The sequence below is a fragment of the Nematostella vectensis genome, chromosome 4 (genome assembly GCF_932526225.1).
Source record: "Nematostella vectensis chromosome 4, jaNemVect1.1, whole genome shotgun sequence".
In the NCBI taxonomy this organism is placed as follows: domain Eukaryota; kingdom Metazoa; phylum Cnidaria; class Anthozoa; order Actiniaria; family Edwardsiidae; genus Nematostella; species Nematostella vectensis.
Window position 1 is genome coordinate 16383752 of NC_064037.1, and position 13173 is coordinate 16396924.

General features: G+C 41.2%; 1 protein-coding gene across 1 annotated transcript; it reads right to left on the reverse strand.

Annotated features, from left to right (window-relative positions):
• Positions 1-1548: 1548 nt before the first annotated feature.
• Positions 1549-12479, reverse strand: LOC5513969 (transmembrane protein 180). Its single transcript, XM_048726004.1, has 17 exons — positions 12213-12479; positions 11454-11538; positions 11204-11277; positions 10569-10675; positions 9848-9923; positions 9513-9576; positions 9006-9129; positions 8661-8729; positions 8318-8346; positions 7072-7149; positions 6940-6984; positions 5985-6062; positions 5399-5475; positions 4793-4876; positions 3764-3872; positions 3194-3227; positions 1549-3052 (listed from the first exon to the last, which is right to left on the reverse strand). The coding sequence occupies exons 1-17, from the start codon at positions 12323-12325 to the stop codon at positions 2901-2903; spliced, it is 1398 nt and encodes a 465-aa protein (XP_048581961.1). The 5' UTR covers positions 12326-12479; the 3' UTR covers positions 1549-2900.
• Between the last annotated feature and the right edge of the window lie 694 nt (positions 12480-13173).

Sequence of the window (13173 nt, forward strand, 5' to 3'; positions counted from 1 at the left end):
GTTTTACCCGATAACGCTTTACCGGGTATTTATATTTTGTTTTACCCGATAACCTGATAACGCTTTACCGGGTATTTATATTTTGTTTTACCCGATAACGCTTCATCGGGTATTTATATTTTGTTTTACCCGATAACGCTTTATCGGGTATTTATATTTTCCTTTACCCGATAACCTGATAACGCTTTACCGGGTATTTATATTTTAAATAACTTTTAGCCGATGAAATGTTACCGGGTATTATGCTTTTAATCTACTCCAGATTCATCGGGTATTAATAACCTTTACCAGATACCTTTTATTTATACCTGGTGGCCCTAAAGCTCAATTGATCCGGCCTTATATGCTTGTTCCTTTACTTGTGGCGGACACCTGTTCATATTTCTCTTTACAAATTCAAACTTCTCATTGCCTTTGGCTGTAATGTTTAAAACATGTTGGCGTCAATCGAGAGCTTTCACCTTATATTCCAAGGTTGGCTGTTTACTTGCTCCAGTGGCTTCCCCTGCATAGTGTTAGTTCGTTTGAGCGGGTTTTTCTTCCTCGTAACTGGCATCGACTCGCACTTTGATATATAAAATTACATTTGCCATTTATAAGCCCACACAGATAGTTTATCTAGATCGTCCTGTAAAACGGTTCAGTCCTCAGGCTTCTCGATGACTTAGTACATCATGGTGTCATCAGCAAACAGTCTTAGGTTCGAGGTATTGTCTTCGCCAATGTCATTTATAATAGACAAGGAACATGAGAGGACCTAAGACTGTTCACTATGGGATTCCAGATCTAACTTTTACTGGTATGGCACACATTCCATCCTTAATTTCCCTCTGCTGTAAGCCAGCTGATTCACCCAAGGACAGAACCATTGATACCACAGTGTTCTAACTTTTTCTGCAGTCTCGCATGAGGCACAGTGTCAAATGCTTTCCCAAAATCCATTATGAGCTAATCTACTTGAGCTCTGTGGCCTAATGCTCTAGTTATTGCATCGATAGTGATAATGAGCTGACTTTCACATGATCCTCTACTACGTAATGCATCAGGGCCGTACCCAGGGGGGAGGGGGTGCGAACCCCCCCCAAAACTGCCGAAGGTCCACTTTCGGTTCTTGTCAGGCCTCCATTCAAACCAGCTATGCTGAATTGGGTGGCCTGCTTAAATATTGCTAATAAATAAATCAGAGAACTCCCCCCTGGAAAAATGAATTCACTTTTTTCGGATTCAGCACCCCCCCCCACCCAAGAAAAATCCTGGGTACGGGCCTGTGCATGCTGGTAATCTTTGAGATTTTATACTTATTGAGGTGGCTTGCTTATGAACTAAGCATAAAATATGTGTTCCATTTATTTGCATGTGATAGCATTGTGGCAATACTCACATTTCGTGATTAGAACCTCTGCCAACAACTTTATTTGTAAAAAGGAATATATTAAATAGATAATAATAGGAATACAGCCAAAAGTTTAGAAGGATGTCCTGTATCTGATTGGCTTGTTCAGACTATTGTTTTTATTTTGGATAAATGCTATAAAGACAAGAGTTGGCTAAATTGTATAAAATTATGTTTATTATATTTAATTTGCTTAGTCTGTATAAATAGTTTTGTTTTTATAATCCCTTTTGAAGGGTATTTTATTTGGTACTAAGGCGTGTGAGATGGGTAAAGAATGCTAATTAGGATGACTAAAGTAGCCAGTGACAATGTCATATCGGCCCTAGATCAAAGGCCACTCTATATGACTATGTACCATGCCATGTGTACGAAAGAACATTGAAGAATCGAGTTGTTCATTTGCAAAGAACGGCATTTAAACTAGGCATAAGTCTCATCTTTAGAAAGCATGGTTGGCCTGTCCATGCATACGTGACAACGGTAGCGTGCGTCGCAATATGTCATCTATAAAAAGAATGGTTGGTCTGTCCATGGTAAGGTGACCACGGTAGCGTTCGTCGCAATGTGTCATCTATAAAAAGAATGGTTGGTCTGTCCATGGTAAGGTGACCACGGTAGCGTTCGTCGCAATGTGTCATCTATAAAAAGAATGGTTGGTCTGTCCATGCTAGGGTGACCACGGTAACGTGCGTCGCAATGTTTCATCTATAAAAAGAATGGTTGGTCTGTCCATGCTAGGGTGACCACGGTAGCGTGCGTCGCAATGTGTCATCTATAAAAAGAATGGTTGGTCTGTCCATGCTAAGGTGACCACGGTAGCGTACGTCGCAATGTGTCATCTATAAGAAGAATGGTTGGTCTATCCATGCTTAGGTGACCACGTTAGCGTACGTCGCAATGTTTCATCTATAAAAAGAATGGTTGGTCTGTCCATGGTAAGGTGACCACGGTAGCGTGCGTCGCAATGTGTCATCTATAAAAAGAATGGTTGGTCTGTCCATGCTAGGGTGACCACGGTAGCGTGCGTCGCAATGTGTCATCTATAAAAAGAATGGTTGGTCTGTCCATGGTAAGGTGACCACGGTAGCTTGCGTCGCAATGTGTCATCTATAAAAATAATGGTTGGTCTATCCATGCTAAGGGTGACAACGGTAACGTGCGTCGCAATGTGTCATCTATAAAAAGAATGGTTGGTCTGGCCATGCTAAGGTGACCACGGTAGCGTACGTCGCAATGTGTCATCTATAAAAATAATGGTTGGTCTATCCATGCTAAGGTGACCACGGTAGCATGCGTCGTAATGTTTCATCTATAAAAAAAATGGTTGGTCTGTCCATGCTAAGGTGACCACGGTAGCGTTCGTCGCAATGTGTCATCTATTAAAATAATGGTTGGTCTATCCATGCTAAGGGTGACAACGGTAGCTTGCGTCGCAATGTTTCATCTATAAGAATGGAAGTGTAAGTGTCGTCAATGTAAGTGTCATCTTTAATGAACCATCCATCTAAATAGCCAGCTCTTCAGTGAACTGTGCCTTGGAGTAACGTGACTTGCGCAGGGTGTATTTTCTCCAAAACACAATCTGGACGACCGCAAGGAGCATGGGCACTAGGCACAGGAGCTGGAACATGACTTCCTGGAGATCACGGTAGGAATCTAGGAAAGTTGAAACAAAGGACCCGGTCGTGAACTAGACCCGGAAAATTGAATCAGATAGGCACCCTGCTATTAGAAGAAACAGTAGAGCTATGTGAATATCTTGCAATTTGACGAGGAGTATACTGTTTCTGGTCTTACCTGTTGCTCTGGATGCCATGGTGTTTTCTTTGTTCTGCGCAAAATGAAAATGGGAGAAGTTATTACGAAACGATATATGTTATAACCGGGGGTTCAAACAATTCTAAAACACATTCACAAGTAATATTCTTTTAAATGAGTTGATTTCTTTTAAGATCTTCACCGAGTGTGACTATTTATTTTATTAAATGACCTAAACTATTCTTTTTTTAGCTTCTGGAGCGTAATAAAAGTAATTATTTGTGGTTTGAGCTGCGTTTACTACTTGTGTGTTTTTTTAAATTTTGTTCGGCTTATAAATTATTCCGAGTTCAAATATTTTTACGACGTCGCCAGAAATCTATAGTGTTTCATTTCTACCACATTGCTTTGATGTGTGACTCGGTAAATCCTAGAGTTTAGGTTTGGAGTTGTTTAGTTATATGACGGAATAGGGATATATTTTGTAATGCTTAGAAAAGATTCCGCCACTTGCTCTTTAAGCTTCCAGAATATAAAACTACTGGGTTCTTTGAGTGTAAAGATTTTTCCCTTATATCGTACAGTGACGTCATTAGAATGAGTGATCACCTTGTAGCCATGCCTTGCTAGAACATAGACGACAAGCATAGGCGCGAGGGACTGGGCCGGTTTGGTAAAGAGCGCGTTGGTGCCAAAGATCATGGACGACACAGGGCTCCTGAAAGACACAGCAATCACTTAAAACCACAGGAAGCCCAATCAGAGACTAGTAAACTGTCCTTACTCTTCGGCTCACTTTAAGGTTTGCCCGCCCTAGTCCTAATAGCGCACGGGGCCGGGTGGCAGCTCAGCGATTCGGGTCTATCTATGCTTCTCATAGCTATGTGGCCCTGCTGTGGTTTATAGGCCTGGCTCTCTAGAATCGGGGGTCCATGTAGACCCATACCCAGAAATGGCTGGGGGGGGGGGGGGTGGTAGGGCGCATAGGTATGGTATTGGAAATGCATAGTATTTGGAGGCCCCTTTATAAGAAACAGGCCCGTACCCAGGGTTTTTCTTGGGGAGGGGGGGGATCCGAAAAAGTGGGCTTATATTTCCGGTGGGGGGGGGAGGGAAGGAGGGGGTTCTCTGGTAAAAACCTGACCATGCCTTGCAGTATCTCAACGGGGCGTTTATTGTCGGTTTCGGCTACATAAAAGAGTGGTCTAGCTGTAGCTTAAAATATGTTTGTCTACAAATAATAGCACGTCTATTGGAAACCGAAAGTGGGCCTTCGGCCGTTGTGTGTGTGTGTGTGTGGGGGGGGGACGTTCGCAACCCCTGCACCCCCCTTGGGTACTGGCCTGAGAAATTACACACTTTTTGGCCGCTAGGGGATGGGTGGGTGCCCACCTCCCTGCGAACGCGCCTGCCATGAACACTTTGTCTTTCTCTGATGAACACCTTGTCATTTCAGATGGGACGCGAAAGAGCCTCTTTGGAGGCTGGCCCGCGAAACGATCTTCAATGACAGTTTACGAAATAATGAAAATAAAACCACAATGACCATGTAACTAAGTAAACCAAAATGTTTTAGCGCTTTTCAGGTCACGATAGGGCGTTTGCAGAAGGGAATCCATGTGAAAAGTACCAACTTACCCTCGGTTGTGCGTTATTTTGTCGTCATCGATGACATCAGAAAGCGGGAGGTTGAACGTCGAGCTCGCTGCCGAAGTTATTGTCCTGTAAGTAAGGTTTACATTACGAGCTAGCTGCCGAGGTAATTGTCTTGTTAGTAAGATTTAACTTACGAACACCGGGAACATCATTACAGTGGGAACTGCACTGGATCTACAAGTTATCACAAATTTATCACAAAGACAACTCATGGTTTTTATGTGCTCTAGAGAGCTATTTTACAACAATGTCTTTTATCTATTCTATAGGAGTTCAAGAATGCTTGGCATATCTAGGCTCGCTTACGACCCCTCCCCTCAGTTAAATAGTCAACTGGATTGTACTCAAGAATACTATTGAATCACGCCGCCATTTTATGCTCCCGCTCAATGCCGAGTCACACAAAGAATCCATTTCCATCGGCCAATTCAAGGAAGTAACTGAGAAACTTTCTATCGAATATCATTAATAAAGTATCAGTCTTCAATTGTGGATGGTTATTCTGACGTTTACTTGCAAATAAACCGTTGCATTTTGAATTATAAACAATAACAAAGGAGAAGGTGACCGAATGACTCTGGTACTCACCGATCGGCAAGAAACATGAACGCCAACAGCCAAGTGTGCATTCTACCGGCCATGTACATGACCGCTGCAAGGATGAACTGGAGAGAAAAACAACACAACACTCATAGCTCGTGTAAATAGCATATATGGCCCGTGTAAATAGCGTTCACATTGAGATCGACATTGCTGGGCCAAGCAGTCAGTAAAACCATTTTAAGGTATACGTCGAAGGGCGTTGCCCTAATTATGCCCCCTGGAAACAACGTCTGAATGAAAAAGTCGAGGGAAATATTGGAAATCTAAAACCACGACTTGAAAAGAAAACAAACAGCAAATTTAACGGTCTATAGAAGTGCATTTGCAAGTACACTCCCGAGTCAGGGTCCACCACTGTGGAATCAACGTCGTGGGTTTAATTCTAGTGAACGTTGGGTGAACTTAAGCCATTTCAAATAACAACATCTTTAACCTTTTTCCCTTATTAAACCAATAAAACAACCCGAGTTTAGACAGTTGGTATATAATTAAGCAATGGTCTGATGTCTGAGCGTGACCTCGAGGTACCGAACTTCCAAACATTTAGCACTACCTACTACCATATTCGTACCTTTATGTAAAATGACCACTCTATAACATGATAAGATCCGTACTTGCTTAACAGTGAACCAGACATGAGAACGACTATCTGAAAGGAAAAACATAAGATCAGCCCAAAGCACTGTATCTTCGCCCTTTTAATGTCGAGCGCACACCGCATTCACTTGATACCATGTTCTGACTTTTCCGTGTCAAGATGGATAGGTAGGTAGGTAGGTAGGTAGGTAGGTAGGTAGGTAGGTAGGTAGGTAGGTAGGTAGGTAGGTAGGTAGGTAGGTAGGTAGGTAGGTAGGTAGGTAGGTAGGTAGGGAGGGAGGTGGGGAGGTAGGTAGGGAGGGAGGGAGGGAGGGAGGGAGATATGTTTATTGAAGACCTTTGGCAGTTCATTTACAATAAACTGGATAAGAGGAATCAGTCAGAACACATAGCACGAACACGTTACATATATAGATTTATAAATTAAATTTAGAAGTGTCTCAGGTTTCCAAGGACCCTCCTCAAACCGTCTGATCATATCCTTTTTTTATTCCCTCCTTTTCCTTCTTCCTCACTCCATCCCTTTCTCCATTCCTCCTCTTTCGAGTTTTCTTACTTTTTATTATCTTTTCTTCCCTCTGGTCTTACCCTCGAGAAAAAAAAGCTCAACAAAACCTCGAATTGCTCATGCCCAATTCCTGGTTTTCTTGGTCCTCTATCAGAGACCTGTCTATTAGGCCCTGGCCAAACGAGGACACATGTTGGGGAAACATGTTTCCTAAATGTTTGCGGGATGGCCAAACATTTACGAAACATCGGGAACATGTTGCACGCACTTGAAAACATTGTGTCCTGGACACAAAATTTGTGGCGCGCAACAATGTTTCTGTGGTGGTCAAACTGGGAAACATTGAGGAAACATGCGCGCGGACAACATGTTTCCGGCAACATGTGTCCTCGTTTGGCCAGGGCTATAGGCTTGCACAAACCTGAGGCAGGACGTAGGAAGATCCTGCAAGTATACTCAGGAGTATCTGCAATGGGGATTGTTCAGTCAATTTTAGTCATTAAAAGGCGACACAGACACAGTTGAAGGGAAAAGTTTGAAAAAAAGCACTCACAGAAGGCATTACATCAGGACCAATCAGGTAATCAGCAAAGATGAGGAAGAAATTGCTCTGGAATGTACCATGAAAAACCTAGAAAAGGAGAACACTTTATGCACTCTTATTCAATGTATACTCCGACCAGTCAGAGGCCACAGATAACACGACCAGTAAATAAACACGACCAGTAAATACCTCACCTGTAGGCATCCTGACCAGTCAAAGACCTCAACCATAGGTATTCCAATCAGTCACAGACCTCAACCACAGGTATTCCGATCAGTCACAGACCTCAACCACAGGTATTCCGATCAGTCACAGACCTCAACCACAGGTATTCCGATCAGTCAAAGACCTCAACCACAGGTATTCCAATCAGTCACAGACCTCAACCACAGGTATTCCGATCAGTCACAGACCTCAACCACAGGTATTCCGATCAGTCACAGACCTCAACCACAGGTATTCCGATCAGTCACAGACCTCAACCACAGGTATTCCGATCAGTCACAGACCTCAACCACAGGTATTCCGATCAGTCACAGACCTCAACCACAGGTATTCCGATCAGTCACAGACCTCAACCACAGGTATTCCGATCAGTCACAGACCTCAACCACAGGTATTCCGATCAGTCACAGACCTCAACCACAGGTATTCCAATCAGTCACAGACCTCAACCACAGGTATTCCAATCAGTCACAGACCTCAACCACAGGTATTCCGATCAGTCACAGACCTCAACCACAGGTATTCCAATCAGTCACAGACCTCAACCACAGGTATTCCGATCAGTCACAGACCTCAACCACAGGTATTCCGATCAGTCACAGACCTTAACCACAGGTATTCCAATCAGTCACAGACCTCAACCACAGGTATTCCGATCAGTCACAGACCTCAACCATAGGTATTCTGATCAGTCACAGACCTCAACCACAGGTATTCCAATCAGTCACAGACCTCAACCATAGGTATTCCAATCAGTCACAGACCTCAACCACAGGTATTCCGATCAGTCACATACCTCAACCACAGGTATTCCGATCAGTCACAGACCTCAACCACAGGTACTCCGATAAATAACAGACCTCAACCACAAGTATTCCGTTCAGTCACAGATCTCAACCACAGGTATATCGATTAGTCACAGACTTAATCCACAGGCTTCCCAACCAGTCACAGACTAGCTACCCGAATCGAGTATTAATGTTGTTGATAGACCATGGAATTATAACATTGTGTGATATTGGTTTCATACCTGGAAGAAGTTCATGATGATAAAGTAGACTGCAAGTAGATGACACAACAGAAACTTAGTAACCTAGTTTCAGTTGTTAGGGTGCTGTCGCCTTCTCTAAGGCTCAAAGTGATGTTTTTGTCTATCCTGGAGCTGAGAAACACAAGCTTCTAGTAAGCTCACATGTGTTCAACAAGTCAACTCAGAACCCCCCCCCCCCCAAAAAAAAAAATTATCTTGTCATGATTTCCTATTGGTTGTTACTCAGGCACCCCCCCAAATGATCTTGTCATGATTTCTAATTGGTTCTTACTCAAGGCACCCCCCCCAAATGATCTTGCCATGATCTCTGATTGGTTCTTACTCAGGTTTGGCTGAGTCACAAGTTGCTTGAACAAGACAAAAGCCGTCACATCACAAGTCTTACTAGAATCTGAAAATGCAATTGAAAGCAGTAACATAAAATCATCAAAAGCCCAGCCACCAAATCTTTTATAAAATTTTTGGGTGTTCTCATAAATGAGCCGAACAACAAAGAAAATGTCCAGTCCCTATGAGGGAAGGAAGAACTCCTTCAAAAACACAGTTAATCGAAATGATAAAGGATGACCACACTGCTTTATGGTTATCAGGAAGTCGCAATACTGAACTAATTCTGTGAGGTGTTGAGATTTGCCAGGCTATGGCTTATATGAAATTGCTTTCTTACCTTTTTTAGGAGGGGGCTGTTTGTCTGCCAGCACCCTAACATTGACTCCAGTATACGACATACACAGCCAACTAACAACTGCTACAACCACACACACTACTTGGAAAGCCTGGAAGTTGTCTTGCTGTAGAAGAAAAATTAGTAAGTTAGTGAGGACTTGGCAAAAGTTCAAATTCATACAATTCGGTAATGATGCTTTAAAAGAGGCTCAGTTTTCTGGAGCTGTTTGTGCTTTATACTTAAATGGTGAGGCTAACTGGTAGCACCCAAGGGCTTTTATCCTACATTTCTTTTACAAATTCATCACAAATTTTATTCACAGGTTTCTCACGCTTTTTTGCAGGAAATTCACAGGATTATCAAAATTTTGAGTTTGGAAAACGTCTGTTTTCACAGGTATTGAGAGCTTTTGAACCAGAGAATTTTTATGTCCAAGAGTTCTATCTGGTAGTGAATAAATACATTCTCAATGCTCCTATAATATGATTATGTTCCAATGTGTTTTACCTCATTATTGTAGATAAGAACACAGAAGAACAGACCCAAGGGACTTAGAAGTGAAGAAATTTGACTAAAAGATAAAGAAAACAAGACATCAGTGAACTAGTAGTAAGTGGCCTAACCTTTTATTGCAACCTTCCGTATGGCAATCAGAATGGTCTTTTGGGGAAGATTCATGAAGATGTACTACATTGCAAATCCATTTTTTGTTAATGAAATGATCTCTACAAAACTAGAATGATAGGGGGCTTTACAAATAAGTGCGACAAGTACAAGGCCGTTTCTTTATTAAGTTGCCATTGTTTGTATTGTAACATTTGAATTGTAACACACAAAAATACCTGTACTGTAACACAATGTGCCTGTCTTCTTGCAATGGTGAGATCTCAGCCGAAAGAGCACAATGAGCAAGTAGAACTAGAAATAATTTTGCAAATCAATTATTTAGGTTAATGAGAACAAAATACCCCCACCCCACTCCAAAGCCCTCCTCATTCCCCTGATCACCAATGTGTGAACTGGGGTGAAAACCCACTTAGGTGTTTACAGGAAAGAACATGAAATAACGCTGTAATAAATATATTTTCTTGACGAGGGCTATAAATCCCCCCGTACCCAGGATTTTTCTTGGGGGGGGGGGGGGGGTGCGGAGTCCGAAAAAGTGGACCTAACTTTTCCGGGGGGAGGGATGAAATGAGTTCTCTGTTAAAATCTGAACATCCCTGAAAGAACAAAAAGGAAATTTTTTATGCGGAGGGATTTTTTTATGGGACGTTTATTGTTGAATTTGGTTACGTACCAGAGTGATCTATAGCTTATGCTGGATGGTTTTGTCTACAAATAGCATGTCCATTGGGAACCGAAGGTGGGCCTTCGGCCATTGTGGGGGGTGCGTTCGCACCCCCTGCACCCGCTGGGTATGGGCCTGCCTAGATAAATATTTGAGTGTCTATCTGGTGATGATTAGTTTACTTTTGAACTTTTTCTTCGTCTAACTAATAGTATAGTGTCATATATTGTATTAAGGTGTCCCTTTTAATGGGGGATCATGCATAAACGTACCATATGTAAAGAGAGCATCGTAGAAGCACAACGATACAATGAGGTGCACACCGGTGACCCAGTGACCATTAACACCTTGTATCCATGGAAACCAGGGCAAAAGAAAACTTCAACAAAATTTAATTATTAATATTATTAATAATTATATCAACATAATGATTGTAATTACAAAGGTGAAGATGTGCATTGCAAAACATAACTTGTGTTGAGTAAAGCTTCCTTCCATTAGCCTAATGGCATGAAACTTTTCCTTGCAACTTTAATTAAGAATATCTTGAAGATAAAAAGTGCTAACTCACCAAAATTTTCAGGACTTCAAATTGATAGGCAATCAACAGTTTAAAATTTAAAGGCAAGTTAGTACAGAAAACCACCAAAAAACGCAAAAACGTCAAAATAAGTCAATAACCGTTAACCATGCAGCCTAGAGAAACCACAATACGAAAATACGAAAAACCGTGCCAGATTGAAGGAAGACCACATTAACATAAATCCTTACGCCCCTCTCTCTACATTATGCCAAATATGTGACTATGCTACTAAAAATATATATAGGCAAAATGTGGCATGTCACATACAACATATTTCAAAAGTATGCAAGACATCTATGGTATTTCTGTTTTGTAAGGGCTTACCTCATAGCAAAAAGAGGGGCCCCATATAAAACAGCTTTCCTTCTCTTCCTGAATATCTCTGATTCACAGGTATCCTGAATAAAAGATTTAGAAATTAAAAACTGGAAGTAAAAGTCATTTACCAAAAAATATTTTCAAGTGGGGGAGGGGAAGGGTTAGGGTAGGATGGGTAACGTTTAGGAAAGCATGTTACTATAGTTAGTATGTATAATTGTTTAAAACGATTTCTTATATTCATGTTTTTACATACCTGAAGATATCCAAACAGCGGATCATTAATAGCATTCCATATTAGGAAAATAACCTGGGCTATATTGAACCAATATTCTGAAATTCTAATAGAAATAAAAAACATATTTTAATCTTAGAACTAAAGAAAGAAATTCAAACCAAAAGGCCATACGCCATGTAATAGGAATTTGAGTATTTTATTATTTAAACACTCATTTTTTTAAATAAATAAATAAATAAATAAATCAATCAATGTAGTCAATACATTTGGATATAAATTAAATTATGCAAACTGACCGGAGTCCATAATTAAGCAGATGGTTTAAATATTTAATGGTTAAAATGGAACCAAGAAATATATAATGATAAAGGAATGTCAGTTGGTTGAATTTTATACCCTAAGAAAAAATAGAATCGGAAAAATCCTTCAACAACCCCTAAGGGATAGCAGTTGGTCAAAATTTTATACCCTAAAAGATAGGGCGATCAACCCAGTCTACTTTTCCGGAGAATCCCTTCCCAGGTAATTTGTTCAATTTGCCTAAACTGGAACAGTTAAAAACAGCAACAACAAAAACAATAAAAAAGATGTTAAACTGGGGCTGAAATATACTTTTTACTACCCGAATATTCCCGGGGCCGCAATGCATTATGACGAGCAGTAAACTGAGCTCTTATCAGAAACCAGAAAATGAATCCATGTCATGTTATTTTTAACAAAAACTCATATCCAAGCATACATGGAAGGCGAAGAAAGCGAAAACATTTACTCTCTCACCTGTAAACATTAAGAAATATTTTGACGTAGTAAAAGTTGAAAATGGAATTCATAAACGTAGCAGCAAATGTCGTGAAAGCATATGCGATAGCACTGCGATGCAAAGAGGCCATGATTACGCTCCCCTTCTATCCTTCTCAATCTCAAAAAGACTTCTGGAATAAACCACACAAGTTAGACTACCAACGCCGTTTCATGTCCACCATTTCTCTTGCCGGCTGCTCATAACACTGTTGACGTGTCGTACTATTGACCGGGTTACCTGTGGTAAATAGGATAAGCAATAGATGGGGGGGGGGGGGGGGTTAGGGTGATAAAGAGGCTTTTCAAATCGTGTGAATCGTGATTTTATTTCAATTTTTTCTTTTGAAACGTGTTTTTTTTTGCAAGGCGACACACTGCAGAGAGTAGCTTCCAACATGTTTTTTTTAAAAAACAATCCTGCGTTGTGTCGATGTTTCCGCCCGTATAAAGTTATCAATTCGAGCCCGGTCTATTTCAAGAAGACCATAGAATTACCCCCTCTTCTTAGCAGAGTCCTCTCCTCTTTGTATTTCGCTAAAAAAAAAATAAAAAAATTATTCTTCGAACCAGAATTAGGACATCTGAAATATTAATACTCTATTTAGGTAAAAAAAAAAAACACACAACAACAACAACAAACAATTAAGAGAAAATCCGAACAGAAGTCTCTAATAAAGGCTTGGCAATGTTTCCTCCTGTGACTTGACTAGCAGCGGCGTAGCCAGGAGTTTTAGCAGGTGGGGGGGGATCAAAAGTCTCTTGAGCATTTTTCCTGTAATTTAGATGATAATGTCTCATACATTTACCGTAATTTTGATAAGTTTGGGGTCAGGTATTGGGTAGCTTGGTGACCTCCTAACCAAGCGCACCCGAGGAGCCGGGCCTCCGGGCCACAGCTCCCCGCCCCCCCCCCCCCCCCCCCCCGGGGGATACCTGT